At 48.5% G+C, this 15,005-nt stretch overlaps 1 protein-coding gene and 1 pseudogene across 3 annotated transcripts in view; one reads left to right on the top strand and one right to left on the bottom strand.

Moving 5' to 3' along the window:
* Sh3bp5l (SH3 binding domain protein 5 like) overlaps positions 1-9,864 on the top strand; it is a 14,958-nt gene extending 5,094 nt beyond the window's left edge. For all 3 annotated transcript variants that reach the window (XM_005349997.3, XM_005349998.2, XM_026780879.1), the window contains exons 3-7: positions 2,288-2,350; positions 2,487-2,615; positions 6,084-6,245; positions 7,375-7,548; positions 8,017-9,864. In XM_005349997.3, the coding sequence (XP_005350054.1) occupies positions 2,288-2,350; positions 2,487-2,615; positions 6,084-6,245; positions 7,375-7,548; positions 8,017-8,484 (996 nt within the window). In that variant the 3' untranslated portion in view covers positions 8,485-9,864. The remainder of the gene's footprint in view (positions 1-2,287; positions 2,351-2,486; positions 2,616-6,083; positions 6,246-7,374; positions 7,549-8,016) is intronic.
* LOC113456420 lies at positions 5,478-5,581 on the bottom strand (annotated as a pseudogene).
* Positions 9,865-15,005: the final 5,141 nt, after the last annotated feature.

Genomic DNA, 15,005 nt, shown 5'->3' with positions numbered 1-15,005 from the left:
GGATTTCTCTGTATAGCCCGTCTGTCTCGGAACTTATTGGAAACATGGGAGCAGTTTCCTGTACTTTTAGTTTTTCAGTGTCTTTTCAAAGTGTGCACGGGTGCATCTGTTTATGAAATAAGTGAGCTCTTTCATTCCAGTCCAACCCCCCTCACTGGGTTGCTGGAAGGGCCAAGCCAGGCAAATGGTAGCCAACATCACATCTGTGCAGAGGGGGCAAGATGGTGGAGTTGCTGTCTAATGGCTGTCATGGATGAACAACAGGCAGACTGCATGGACTGGTGGAGGCAGCACCTGGAGTGGAGCACCTGCCCTGTGGAGCCTGTGACTAAGTACCTGGCATTTCTGATGCAGAGCCCTTGGCACAGCCCAGCACTCTTAACGGGTATCCTCAGATTCCCAGGATCTGGGATTGAATGTGATCTCTTAGGCAAGGGAGAATGGTTTGTAGCCAGCACCTTTCTTAGCTCTCTGTCCCATCACTGAGAGATCTAGGGTGGTTCCAAGCTCTTCTTTCAGGCCCAGGGACCAGTGAGACATTCCAACTAGTACGTCTAGTGATTTTTCTCCTGAGAGTCCTCCTTGCTACTACCAGATCATTGCACGGGGGAAGGGGGCGGCTTCTGAGATGACTTAGTAGTAGTTAAGGGCATGTACTACTCTTCCAGGGGCCTGAGTTAAGTTCGCAGCACCCATGCTGGGCAGCCCATAACCAGCTGTAACCCTAGGGGAATTTGATGCCTTGGCCTCTGCAGGCACCTGCACTCACATGCATACCCCTCATCCTATACTCATAATTAGAAAAATGAATAGGTAGGAAAAGTTATATTGCATTGGATGGGATCTGGTCAAAAAACCTCTTGGAACCTTTCCCTTCCCTGGTCTTTGGTCTTCATCTTGATCATCCAACAAGCCCTTGTGTTTCTGTGTCCTGCATTTCCTTGGGGTCTTTCCCCTCTTCTTCCTCTTGGAACACAGTAGATAGCTTTTACTTCTGTTTCTGTGATCCCTCCAGCTTTCCTTCCATTGCTCGGATTTGTCATCTTACATCTCAGACTCAGTGGCCCCAGGCTCTAGGGATTCACTTTGCCAATTGGGTCTCTATTTTCTGCTCTTCCTATGGTGCCTGTTTCACGGGTCTTTCTTTGTGCCCCTCAACTTGTCTCCCTGGAGCACTTGCTCTACTTTGCCTTCTTGCTGGGAAGAGGGGCTCCAGGCAACTTGCTCCAGCTTTTTCTAGCCCAGGTGGGTGATCCTGCGGTCTAGGGGGCCCCTGTACCCATTTTCACACAGGTTTACTGCTGCCAAGAACCTTTTGCTCACTGATGGGAGTCACCACCTCTGTGTGTGCTGTGTTCTAAATTCTGCCTGCCTCTCTCCCTCCCTCCCTCTTCTTTCCTTCCTTCCTCCGGTGCTCTTAACCTCTGAGCCATCTCTCCAGCTCCACTCATCATTTTTTTCTCTATTTTCTACATTCTTTTCAAAGGATGTATTTATTTTATGTATGTGTCTTATCTGCATATATGTATGTGGACCATGTTCATGCAGTGCCCTTGGAGGCTAGAAGAGGGCACTGGATCCCCTGGAGCTGGACTTGCAGATGCTTGTGAACTGCCGTGTGGGTGCTGGGTCCTGAACCTGGTACCTCCACAAGAGCAACATGTAGTCTTAAACCCTGAGCCATCTCTCCAGGCTCTGTGCTCATATTTTTTTTTGGGGGGGTGTGTTTCTCTGTGGCTTTGGAGCCTGTCCTGGAACTAGCTCTTGTAGACCAGGCTGGCCTCAAACTCACAGCGATCCACCTGCCTCTGCCTCCCGACTGCTGGGATTAAAGGCGTGTGCCACCAGCGTGCTCACATTTTTTTAAGTACTGAGCAGTAAGTATGTAGTAAGCGTGTACTAAGTGTGTGACCCTCCTGGCCCAGGAAGGAGAATCCTTTATCTTCTAGAAAATTTCCCCCATCAAGAGGAAGTAGTGCGTTCTGGTGGAGAGTGAGGCTCAGTGCTGCTGCTCTGTGTGTGGTAGGACCGCATTCCCTGAACTGGGGTTTCCTCATCCTTGCAATCTGACTACTCAGTTAAGTGGAACTGTGAAGATTACATGAGACTGTGCTCTGGCCTGGACAGGGTGCCGCCGGAACAGTCCCTCCTGCATTTCTTAGCCCTTTTCAAGTGACTCACTCTGCTCCCCAGTCTGCTGGGACTCTCTCTCTGTTTTTCCTCCCTGCCTAGTGTAGTTCACTTGAGGCTCCTCGCGCCTGTTCTAACTCACACCCTTCTTTGGCAGGAGGAGCTGGAACATCTGAACCAGGCTAGTGAGGAGATCAACCAGGTGGAGCTCCAGCTAGATGTGAGTGTCTCATTTCTCACGCCCTTGGGTTGGTCTCTGGGGATTTCTCTATTTGTGCTTTCCTAGGTTGAGACAGTGGTGTGTCTAGAAATGAGATTCTGAGACCTGTATGCCTGCTCTGTATCTTCCCTTCCAGGAGGCCAGGACCACTTATCGGAGGATCCTGCAGGAGTCTGCAAGAAAGCTTAACACTCAGGGCTCTCACTTGGGGAGCTGTATTGAGAAGGCCCGGCCCTACTATGAGGCTCGACGACTGGCTAAGGAGGTATGCCTGTGTTTTTGCTGCTGTGACAAATACTGAGACCTTAGGGGAGGTAAGGGTTTCTGTGACTTACACTTCCAGGTCACGGTCCATCATTGATGGACGTCAAGGCAGCAACCCAAGCAAAAACTGAGACAGGACCGTGAGGAACCTGCTTGCTGGCTCACTTGAGGGCTTATACTCAGCTAGCTTTCCTATATAGTCTAGGACCACCTGCTCAGGGAATGTGCCACCCATAGTGGGCTGGACTTTACATCAACTAGCAATCAAGACAGTGCCCTATAGACATGCCCACAGGCCGGTCTGATCTGGACAGTTCCCCAGCTGAGATTCTCTTTCAGGTGACTCTAGTTGACAGCACTAAGCAGCAGGGCAGTTGGACCTACAATCAGGGAGGGCCTCCTGCAGGGACTGTTTCTGGACTCAGTCTCTGTATGGAGTTGAGAATAGGGCACCATACTTAAGGGTATGGACGTGCTCTGAACAGCCTGTGAATTGAGGTTCTTATAGTTGTAGGAAATGGGCTCAGTGGATAAAGGCACCTCCTCCCTGGCCTGATGACGTGAGCTCATTCACTGGAATCCAAATGGTGACTCCTGTGTATTGTCTTCTGACCTCCACATGCATCGTGTGGCATTTGTGCTGATACAACACACACACACACACACACACACACACACACACACACACACACACAAATGTATAAAATGTAAGAAAATGGACTCATGGTCAAGAAAGAAATGGTTGTGTGGAGGCATTGGGTCTTGTCCAGAAAATTTCAGTCTTACTAATGGCTTCATTCTTTCTATCCTTCCTTCTGCCTTCTCCTCTTCACTCCTCTCTTCTGCCCTCCCCTCCCCCTCCTCTACTTCCTTGGGCTGGGATCAAACCCAGGGTCTTGGGAATACCAGACAAGAACTCTCCTGCTGAGTTCCACCCATAGGCCTCACCTGCTGATGTTTAGATGTCTTCTGTGTTTAAATACTTAGGGTGTATCTAGGATATCCACTCTGACATCCTACTGTTTGCTCTTTCTTTGTTTCTTACTCTCTTCCCTTTCCTTCCTATCCCTCTCTCCTTCCCTCCCTTCCTTCCTTCTCCTTTTTGAGACAGTGTCTCTCTATGTAGCTCTGGCTGTTCTGGAACTCTATATAGACCAGGCTGGCCTCAAACTCAGATTTGCTTGCTTCTGCCTCCTGAGTGCTGGGATTAAAAGCTTGGGCCATTATACCTGGCTTGATAATGCTACTGTTTTGTTTTTTTTTGTCAATATTTATTATTATTGTTATTGAGACAGGGTTTCTCTGTGTAACAGTCCTGGTGTCCTCAAACTTGCTTTGTAGACCAGGCTGGCTTCAAACTCACTGAGATCTTCCTGCCTTTGCCTCCCAAGTGTTGGGATTAAAGGCATGCACCACCACTTCCTTGGAATATTTATTATTATTAATGGGAATAGGTTTTTGTTTACCTCAAAATATGTAAGCAATATGGTTTTTACACTGTATTATTCATTTAGGTATATATTATCACTGTACTATTACCTGTAATTCAAATTTCATTACAAACTTGTATACAACCTAGGCAATTCACACTTATATTTTGCATTTGAGAACAACTTCTTAGTAACTTGCATTTTTTTAGTTTTCATTTTGAACAAAATTTACATTTAATAACAAAAAAGAACTTCTATATATATGAATTAAAATATAGAAATAGTAGTAAGAGGGAAAATCTGGTGTTCTCCTACTCCTCAGCAGCCTTTTTTTTTTGCTCTCCAGATATTTCTTAAATTTGCACATGTGATAGATTTAGCTTTAAATATAATTTGATAATTAGCAGTCATTCGAAAACAAACACATGAACAAACTCATTGCTCAGGAACTTTTACAATTATTTCTTCTTGAGTTTTTACAATTTTATTGATACTGCCAAATTTGGTAGAGTTGCCTTTTTACAATAATTCTGTTTATAAAACTCATTTACTCTACAACCTATAACAAAAAGTTTGACTTGGTAATTTATGTCATTCACTTTATCAAATGTGCAACCTATTACTGCTTTAGAGAAGTGCAGGAGGTTGATTAGGTCATATGAGAAGTCTGATCTTTTAAAAAAGTATGTACATGCTGAATTTGAACAGCTAAAATCATTGAACTGATTCCTGATTCATGTGGCTGCTTAACCCTGTTTGTGCCCAGTGTATGTATGTCATGCCAACTCTAAAAGACAGTTTGTTAGTTGCTATGAATCTGTTTCTTTGTATGCTATAAGCAACTAAGCATGCGTTCTTCCCTTTACTATTATTTCTAGATTTTGCTTTTTTTTTGTTTTAAAAACTACTTAGGTATATATTTTACAAAAGTAGGGTCATATAATATGTGCTGTCTTTGTTCCTTCATCTTACCTGTGTTACTATGTTATAACATAATACAAAAGCTCTAGACAGCCACCTTCTGGTGACGAAGTGCTTCAGTTGTGAAGAAGTGTTTTGCTACTGAGTCACACCCCTAACTCTGTGTCATACTTTATAAGCTCAACAGCTAAATCCCTTCCTTCCTTCCTTCCTTCCTTCCTTCCTTCCTTCCTTCCTTCCTTCCTTCCTTCCTTCCTTCTTTCCTATGTAGTTATTTATTTTGAGACAGGGTCTCTCCATGAGTCCTGGTTGTTCTGGAGCATATTATGTGGACCAGGCTGGCCTCAATCTTGAACTCACAGAGTTCTGCCTGTCTCTGCCTTCTTAGTATTGGGATTAAAGGTGTGTACCATCACGCCCAGCTGTGCTATTTCCACTTGTAAGACATGCTCTTTTCCATTTTCTGTCAACCTGGAAGTGTGGGTTTGCTTCTAGGGTTTTGCTTGCCTAGTAATGGTTGAATATCTCTTATCTTAATTTTGGATAGAGGATGTATCAGATGTTAAACTGGTAACAGATGCTATGCTTGATCTTAGCCAGTGAGCTGAGAAGCAGTCTTTATCTTAATTTTGGGCTAAGAAATATTTTGGACTTTTTTTCCCAGATTTTGGGATATATGTCTATATATAATGTCATATCTTGGAGATGACAATCTAACTGAAACCCGGAGCAGGGTTTGTAAATTTCATAAGCATCCTATACATATAACCTGATATACACAAATATTTTTATTTAAAAATAGTTGTTTTATTTATGTGCGCGCGAACACACACACACACACACACACACACACACACACACACACACACACACACAGTCTGGCTAGATGTCATGGGGCCACCATGCCCTGGCAGCAGTATCTTCTCCATGTTTCTACATCTCTTTTTCACGTCTGTAGAGCGTTGCTTTGATGGCATCTATTTTTAGTGTGGTTTGGGAACTGGAGCTGACAGTATAAGCGGGTCCCTCTTTGTCTTTCCTTACCCCTTTGAGGTAAGGATCTTATGGGTGACTGGGGTCCTTCAGGACCCTCCATCCTGATGGCCCTCTCCCCACAGGCCCAGCAGGAGACACAGAAGGCAGCATTGCGCTATGAGCGGGCTGTGAGCATGCACAATGCCGCCCGGGAGATGGTTTTCGTGGCTGAGCAGGGTGTCATGGCTGACAAAAATCGACTGGACCCTACTTGGCAGGAGATGCTCAACCATGCTACCTGTAAGGTAAGGGGCTGCTCCGTTTTACATTGCTTTGTCTTACCTCCTCACCCCTCTGCTCACTCTCCCCCTCCAGCCTTCCCTTAGCTTTGGTTTCACTTAGGCGGATGGTTTCATTTAGGGCGGAATCTGTCCTACCCCTGCCCTGCTTGCCCTCCAGTGTTTCCATTCTAACATCTCCGTCTTAGGAGGCCTCCCCACTCTCTGTCCTCTGGATGGGGCTGACCCATGAGCTGTTTCCAGGCAGTGCCTTTGGATTCAGTACCCACGTGTTAGGTTCAGCTGTGTAACTCCCTGTTCCTGTTTCCAGGAAGTTTCTCTTCAGTGTCTTGCACTCTGCCAGTGTATCTTTGAGGGTTGACTTATGTGCCATTTCCAGGCCTCCTACAAGTAGACTGGGAAAGGGGGCACCCTGGCATGGGCTCACTGTGCCTCCTTCAGCTTGTCTGTGGCATGTGTCAGCTCCTGGGTAGTGACTGTGTCTTTCAATTTTGGATGCCTAGAGAAGACACTTTATCTATTATGAGCTTCATGAACGGGTTTAGGTGTGTTAGGGTAACCATAGGGATGGGGGCACCCACGAGCTTGTCTGGTTCTCTACTTCTCCTGGAAATCTGGTTCCATGCTGTTCTGGGCTACACACAGATAGGGAGCGTGTGGAAACTAGGAGAAGTTAGCATGCCTCCGCGGCTTTCCATAGGCAGTGCCTCCTGTCCTGTACTTCTAGCCACTGGCACTGAGGGGTCCCTCAGGATTATTTGGTTGCTCAATTGCAGTGTGCTTGAGGGTGTTCAGCCACTCTTAGGGAATGAGCTGGCTGTAAGTAACACCCTTCCGTGGTATCAGCAAAGCTGAGTGGCATGTCATACAGGCGATGACAGGCAAGACTGTGGGGAAGAGGTGTTTACAGAGGCAAGTGCTTGAGATCCGTGTCCGAAAGAGATGGTAAGAAGCTCTTGCTGTCCCCAATCCCTGTCCATCTCACTTTGTAGACAGTGGGGGTTGGGGGAAGGGGTTTGTGGACATTCCTTTTCAGGTTCCCCCAGGGCAGTGTGCATATTGGCAGCCTAGGGCTGATCCTGGGGTGTATGTATGCCAGCTCATTGATGTGTGTCCTCCTCCCTATCCGGGCCAGGTGAATGAGGCAGAGGAAGAGCGGCTTCGAGGTGAACGGGAGCATCAGCGTGTGACTCGGCTGTGCCAGCAGGCTGAGGCTCGGGTCCAGGCCCTGCAGAAGACCCTCCGGCGAGCCATTGGCAAGAGCCGCCCCTACTTCGAGCTCAAGGCCCAGTTCAGCCAAATCCTGGAGGTAGCTAAGCTTGAAGGATGGGCCGGTAGAGGAAGTGCTGGTGTGCTTCTTTGGTCAGTGCTGGGGACTGATGCGGGTAAAACCTTGCCAGATCAGCCAGTGCTCTAGCAAGTGCTCAAAAGGACCCTGCAGGAGTGGGAGGCCCGAGTGATCGGTTTGAGCTGGTAGAGAACATTGATCAAGAAGCAAAGGTAAATGAGGAAAGTTAGAATTGGTGGAAGCTGGGAGTGGGGGCAAACCAGCCAGATGCAGAGGAAGAATGGAGAGAAAGGGAGGAGGAGGAGGAGCCAATGGGAGGAAGGCTGGGTGGGCTCAGGTGAGGAGGGACATTCAGAGGGTGTAGCGGGGCTGGAAAAAGCATTGCGGTTCAGTGTTGTCGAGGGTATCTAGGGTCTCTGGGATAGGAGGCTGACCTTAGGCTGAGTGGGTTCAGAAGACATCTTATGGGTTACCTGTCTCCCCCTGCAGGAGCACAAGGCCAAGGTGACAGAACTGGAGCAGCAGGTGGCACAGGCCAAGACTCGCTACTCAGTGGCGCTGCGTAACTTGGAGCAGATCAGCGAGCAGATTCATGCCCGGCGCCGGGGCTTGCCTCCTCACTCCTTGGGTCCACGACGATCCTCCCCTGTGGGGGCTGAAGCTGGTCCTGAGGGCATTGAGGATGGGGACAGTGGGATTGAAGGGGCAGAGGGCGGGGGCCTGGAAGAGGGCAGCAGCCTTGGGCCTGGTCCAGGCCCAGATACGGACACACTGAGCCTGTTGAGCCTGCGCACCGTGGCCTCTGACCTGCAGAAGTGTGACTCAGTGGAGCACCTGCGTGGCCTCTCAGACCATGCCAGTCTAGATGGCCAGGAGCTGGGACCCCAGAGTCGGGGACGCCGGGGAAGTGACGGTGGAGTCCGAGGGGGCCGGCACCAGCGCAGCGTCAGCCTGTAGCTTTGTGCGGTGTGCTGGCTTGACTTCAATATGGGCGATCAGGGCCCCACAGGCCTTTTCTCCTCGAGTCCTGTCTGCCCCAGGTCTGGTCTGCAGCCTTGCCTGGGCAAGGTCAGCTGTGTCTCAGTCCTCTGTCCCTAGCTTTCTCACGGTTCCTTCTCAGGAGGCAGCTCTCTCTTTGCCTTACCCACCCAGAAGGCTTGCGCTCTGGCCCTGTCTCCTCTTCCCCTCCTGGCACTTGAGTCTCTCTGATGCTCTCTGATGTCCTCTTCCGACCTGACTTCTATCTGTCTGACTTTTCCCCTCAGGGAACTTGGTCAAGAAAAGATGCAGGAAGGTCATGTGAGAACACGTGTCCTAGCCCAAGTGGTTGGACAGGCCCTCACCCGTTGCTTCCTGGCATCGTCTTCCCAGAAGGCAGCTCCCCAGGGTGCCCTAGATATGCTGCTGAGTCCCGGCAGCCTGTGCTCTTGTCCGTCTGTCCTAGCCTGCCTGTGAGCAATGTGTAAACTGTCCGTGTGCCTCTGGAAGACACTACCTTCTGTCAGTGCACCCCTGTGACCTTCACTGCTGTGCTGCGTGTCCACAATTCAGTGTCAGGTGGAGGAGCTCAACTTTGTTACCAACGTGGCCATTAGGGCCAACTCAAATGGCCCTGTCTGTGTGGTTTGTCTCCAGCTGGGCTGGGCCCTTCTCATTGCCAAGGTGCTAGTAAGTCCCTGATGGGGTCTATGCTGGAGGGTAGAGATGTGAAATTCTCAAGGCTGAGACCTTGCCATCCCCACCCGCCTCCTCGTGTGTGGCTCTGGGCTTGCTTTTTTTGGGTAGAGGTTGGACTGGAGCTTGGCACCCTCCTACAGGGTGGCATTAGGGAATTTGGTGCTCAATTGTTCTCTAGTGCTCTTCCTCACGCCAGATAGTACCTACTCCAGGAACCTTTGGGGAGCGCTTTAAGCACAGACGCAAAGCCTCCCGTGTGTGGAGGAGTTGACCTGAAGTGAGGGGTCCCAGCCTCAAAGAGCAGCTCTGGGTGCTGGTGCTCCTGGGTCGTGTGAAGGGAAACCACACCAGATCAGGGTGCCTTGGAAGATCTGTCCTCCTGCTCCATCAGGAGGATGGGGAGGGGGCTTGCCCAGGGCTGGGGAAAGAGCACCCATGTCTCGCATGGCAGCTCCCAATTTTCAGGTTTGAGGATGGTCACAATGAGAACCGTGGGGTTTGAGGTGGCTGTTCAGGAAGAAGAGAAACGAGGACACGCGTGTACGAGTGCATGTGCTGGTGTGAGTGGGAAAGGGTCAGTCCTGGTTATTTAATAAAATGGTTTGTGTAACAGCCGTGAGTACTGTCTGGTCACACAGGCTATGTGGACAAGGCTGGGGAACCAGGCCTAGAAGACTGTGTAGCGAGTCCGGGGTGGGCTGCTGCAGAGGGCCTGCAGGGTTGGAGTGACCAGTGTTGGGACTAAGACTCCAGAGTGCTGGCACGGCACATAGTGTCCTGGGTGTGTCCACACATAAGCATTAAGGAAGGGGAGGGATCAAATTAGGGATGTGACATTGAATCTGCAATATTAATGACATATTCATATAGGTAGTGACTCCTGACTTGGAGCATGTCTGGTTATAGGAGGAGAGGTCTGAGTGTATTTAGACAAGGGTGGAAAAGACCTGTGAAAAATCCAGTAAATCTGGTCCACAAGGAGCCTTGGAGGTCAAGATTGGACTGGAGCTGAGCTTTGCCACTTCCCAGTGCCTTCTAAACAGATGTGACCCACATCTGTAATCCTATCATTCAGGAGAAGGAAGGATGATCAGAAATTTGAAGTCACCTTCAGCTACATAGAGTTTGAGGCCAGCCTGTGCTACATGAGACCCTGTCTCAAAAACAAAGCCATGATCAAAAGACTTTGGTCTCCATTACAGCTGGGGCATGCTGCTAGCCTTTAGAGCTGAATTGAGGTAGTGGGTCAGCCCAGGAGAGAAAGAGAATTACCAGTGTGGTGGGGCTTTAGGTGGCAGGGAAGGGCAGGGTAGAGGCCAAAGGTCAGAGGTACAACCAGAGTAGTGATCCTGTGGGCACTGGCTCTCCAGGGCCATGGGGAGCCAGTACAGCAGTATTCACTTTTGACAGGCACTGTCCAAATCTTCCTTTGAGGCCGCCTTCCCTGATCTATCAGGAGTTTGTGGATAGACTTAAAAATTAGTTGTCTGCAGTTAGATGTGGAATGAGGCGTCCTGGATATAGTGAGGTAGTTACTATAGTTAGACTTAGTGGAGTATTTTATGTTAAAAAAAAACCCACCTAAAATGACTCTTGGCAAACTTAGTATAATATAGCAATATAGCTCTCAGGAGTGAGCTTTTGAGGTGGTGCTGGCTAATCCCTGGGAGCAGGCAGAGTCCTTAAAGCTCCTGGTACAGTGGAGCCTCAGGGAATGCTTGAGCTTTGTCCTAGGCCTAGTCACCTGCCAGATAAGGTGAGTGAACAGAAACTAGGAAGGTCAGAAAATGTCATGAAATGACCAGCCTCTCCGGAGGTGCTCCCCTACAGCAACCCCCAGAAAGCTGCAGTACCACCTTGCTAACAAGGGTGCTTTTACATAACCAGTATCTCTGACCACACACACACATTTGTGATGTCTCATTCTCCTGTCCACACTGTCATTCCACATGCCACCTGGGGTGAGTTCTGTTGAAGGGCTGGAGCTTCAGGCTCCCCTATGCTCAGCACACTCCTTGTACCCTGTAATCTGTAAAGGTGTTTTTACTGTTTGTCCCCCTTGCAACCCAAACCTGAAGCAGTCGACTCGGTTAGGAGATCAGTATTGAGCGGTACAAAGCCCCAGAGTCAAGTCTTCAGTCTTTTGGGGAGAGCTCACAATTTTATCATAGTGCGGCTGTGTGTAGCCTGGATGCTACAGTGACTCTTGCTGACGACTAGGAAATGTTTACAGAGATTGCATTTTCTTCTCTTGTGTGCATTCGACAGCTTAACGACTGTGACTTGGAGCAGGAGGGTGCTTCTCTGGCTGTCACTCATGCTCTATGTGCAGCAAGCAGAAGCCACCTGAAATCGGCAATTCCCTTGCATCCCGAATGTGACTCTGCCCTGATGGTCTGTGCGCACATGGACGAGTCACTCCGCTCCCAGTCCCTGTCCCTGGATTAGGTGGCGAACCTCATGTAGTCAAAGGCACCGAAGTGGCAGTGAAGACTGCCCTGTGGGGCGTTTGGTGCTGATGTAAGATAATGAATGTGGTCATACAGAGTATGGGCTGGAGGCGGGGCAAAGTGGGAAGATGGATAAAGTCCAGTAGTGGTAGAGTAGTAGCTGTTGCTGCTGAAGATTCTGCTTTCTGTGTGAGGCGATGCCTGCTGGCGTTGAATTTCTCCTCTGGGGTAGACAGGTGTGCTCATCACACAGTATGAAAACAAGCAAGCAAACAGTTGATATATTGATGTATAACGTGGAGGAAGGGGTCATCAAGAAGAGTTTCTTTTCTAAGTAGGAGAGAACACTCAAGACCTAGGATGCAGTGAAGGAGCAGGGCCCTGGAGTTGAGAGAAGGGAGATTCACCTGCTGCCTTATTGTGAATGCTCTGTCTAGGTCACATTTCATCCGTAAAGCATGAAAAACATTCAAATTGCATATTGCTCCTAAAAAGATTAACTTCTGGCTACTTAGATTAAAACTATAGCTGCGAGAAAAATAGTTGTTCAGGCATTTGAACATTCTTATTTATGTCCTGGGGGCTGAACCTACTGAACCTACGGAATTCAGGATCTGCTACTGAGCTACACTCCACTCCATTGATGTCCAGCCCATGCCCCATCATTGAGCTACACCTTCATTCTGCCTAAGCCTTTATGTTAGTAAAATACTAGGGATTCCGATTACAAAAGTAACAACTGCTTATAAAAACTCCAAAGAGGACAAAATGAAATAGAGCGAAGAACCTGCGAGTCTCCTCTCACCCCATCTCTCATCCTCACAAGAAACCACATCTTTTCACGGCTTATTAGGGTCCCGTCTTTCCAAATCTTTCCTTCTGTCCAGACGCAACACTCACCTGGACTTGGCTCCTACCACACTGTGTTGTAACCTGCAGGTGCACTTCTTGTGTCTTCAACATCTTTGCATGTTGGCGGGACAGTAGTCTATCCTTAGCCAACCCCTTAAGGCTGAGTGTGGGATCTCAGCACTGAAGCTGAAGCAGGAGGATCAGAGTTCAAGATCAGCTTGGGCTACATAGTGAGCCAGAGGTCTACCTGAGCTGCAGGAGAACTTGTCTTAAAAAACTAAAGCCAGGGGCTGAAGAGATGGCTCAGCAGTTAAGAGCACTGTGAGTGTGAGTGTGTGTGTGTGTGTGTGTGTGTGTGTGTGTGTGTGTGTGTGTGTGTGTGTGTGTGTTGGGGGCCGAGGAAGCAGCATACACTCTGCAGCCTGTGTGGACATCAGAGGGCAATCTGTGGGAGTAGGCTGCCTCCTACCTCGTGGATCCAGTATATTAAACACAGGTCTCCAGGTTTGGCTGCAAGTATCTAACAGCTGAGCCATCTCACTGGCCCTCCTGTGGTAGGATGCTAATATACCATATGCATCTACAATCTTAGTCATCCTGATAAATTTATAGGTGGGACCCCCTTTGCTCCCAGAAAAGTCATTTATCAGCCCATGCCATGTGGAGCTGGATAGATGGTTACATTGCTTATCCCCCCCCCCCCCCAGGTGCACAGTGCATCCTAAAATGGCCCCGAAAGCTACTTACCCTCGCAGGGCAAGGCAAGGCACAACCTGAAAAAAGTTTTACACTGTGTGGAGTGACTTGGAGCAGGACACAGCCTGAGGTTAACGCAGAATAGTTTTTGTGAGATTGTCTGGGAGTGGTGAGACCTGCCTGACCCGAGGTCGTATGTATTCAGGCCTTAATTAACTGTTCCTTAGCATTCTCACTTGCAAGTACTTTCATATAAGAGAAATATTAACTCTGTGCCTTCAAGTTCACAGTAAATGCTAATTGTGCTGCTCTCTTAAGAGGCTTCAACCAGGTTCTAGAGTGAAGGGCTCTTTCTTTTACTTCCCCATATCTTTATAAATGTCCCCATATTTCTATCCGGTCTTAGACAGGGTTACTGTTGTTGCAATGAAACACCATGACCAAAGATACTTGGGGAAGGAAGGCTTCATTCAGCCTACGCTTCCACATCAGAGGACATGATCAGAGGAAGTCAGAACAGCAGCTCAAACAGGGGTGGGGCCTTGAGGCTCTAACTGAGGTAGAAGCCATGGAGCAGTGATGCTTACTGACTTGTAACTCATGACTTGCTTGGCCTGCATTCTTAGAGAACCCGGGATCAGCAGCCCAGGGATGGCACCATCCACAATAGGCTGGGCCATCCCTGCTCAACCACTAATTAAGAAAAGGCCCTACAGCTCCATCATATGGAGGCATCTTCTTAATTGAGCTTCCCTCCTCTGAGGGGATTATAGCTTGTGTCAAATCGACATAAAACTATCCTAAAAGTTAGCTTATCTAAATTTTATTTTTATGTGTATATTTCTGTGTGTGCCTGAGGAGGGCCAGAAGAGGGCACCAGATTCCCTGGAACTGAAGTCCTGTGTGGGTGCTGGGAACAGAACTCACATCCCCTGGAAGAGAAGCATACACTTAACTGTGGAACCACCTTTTTAGCCCCACGTTTGTCTTTTTAATTGACATGTTGAGTTAGGGTGGCAGAGCCTAGCTTGTTGAGGCTGTCAGGCTCAAGCTTGATTGAACTCTTAAAAACAAACATAGAACTCTGAAACAATCTAAGAAAATACAAAGTATGCGCAGCACCAGAGAGGAAGTGAGCCCCAGGATATGTGTGATTGGCTGGGAGAAGCAGGAGACGGTTCCTTAGGGAAATGCCCAGTGTTTTGTAGCATAAATGTTGGCAGAGGCACCAGTATTGTACACAGCCACACTGGCTTTATTACCCTCGCTTATCTTGACTTTTTGTAGGTTCCTAGGTGTGGGGCTGTTCCTGGGGCTCAACTGAATTCTTCAGCTGCTGACAGATAAGAGCTTTATGGACCTGGTGTCAGGGAAATCACCAATAAATGGAGTTTTAGACAGGCCTCACCCTCGTTGGCTCCAGTGGAGGTTGTTATCTAACACTGTACCAGGAAGCCAGACCCCGTGAGGGAAATAGAGTACACAGTATAGAGAAGGCTTGGGGGAGAGGAGTCACATTCCTGGAATATCTTTAAATTTTTTGCTGGAGGTGCTGGAGAGATGAGTTAAGAATGCTGGTGGCGGGGCTGGAGAGATGGCTCAGTGGTTAAGAGCACTGCCTGCTCTTCCAGAGGTCCTGAGTTTATTTCCCAGCAACCACATTGTGGCTCACAGTCAACTGTAGTAAGATCTGGTGCCCTCTTCTGGCCTACAGGCACACATGCAGACAGAACACTGTATACATAATAAATAAATCTTTAAAAAAAAAATGCCGCTGGCTGCTCTTCCTGAGACCAGAGTTCG

The sequence above is a fragment of the Microtus ochrogaster genome, chromosome 7, assembly GCF_000317375.1.
Source record: "Microtus ochrogaster isolate Prairie Vole_2 chromosome 7, MicOch1.0, whole genome shotgun sequence".
NCBI lineage: Eukaryota > Metazoa > Chordata > Mammalia > Rodentia > Cricetidae > Microtus > Microtus ochrogaster.
This window is presented reverse-complemented; position numbering and strand designations above follow the sequence as displayed.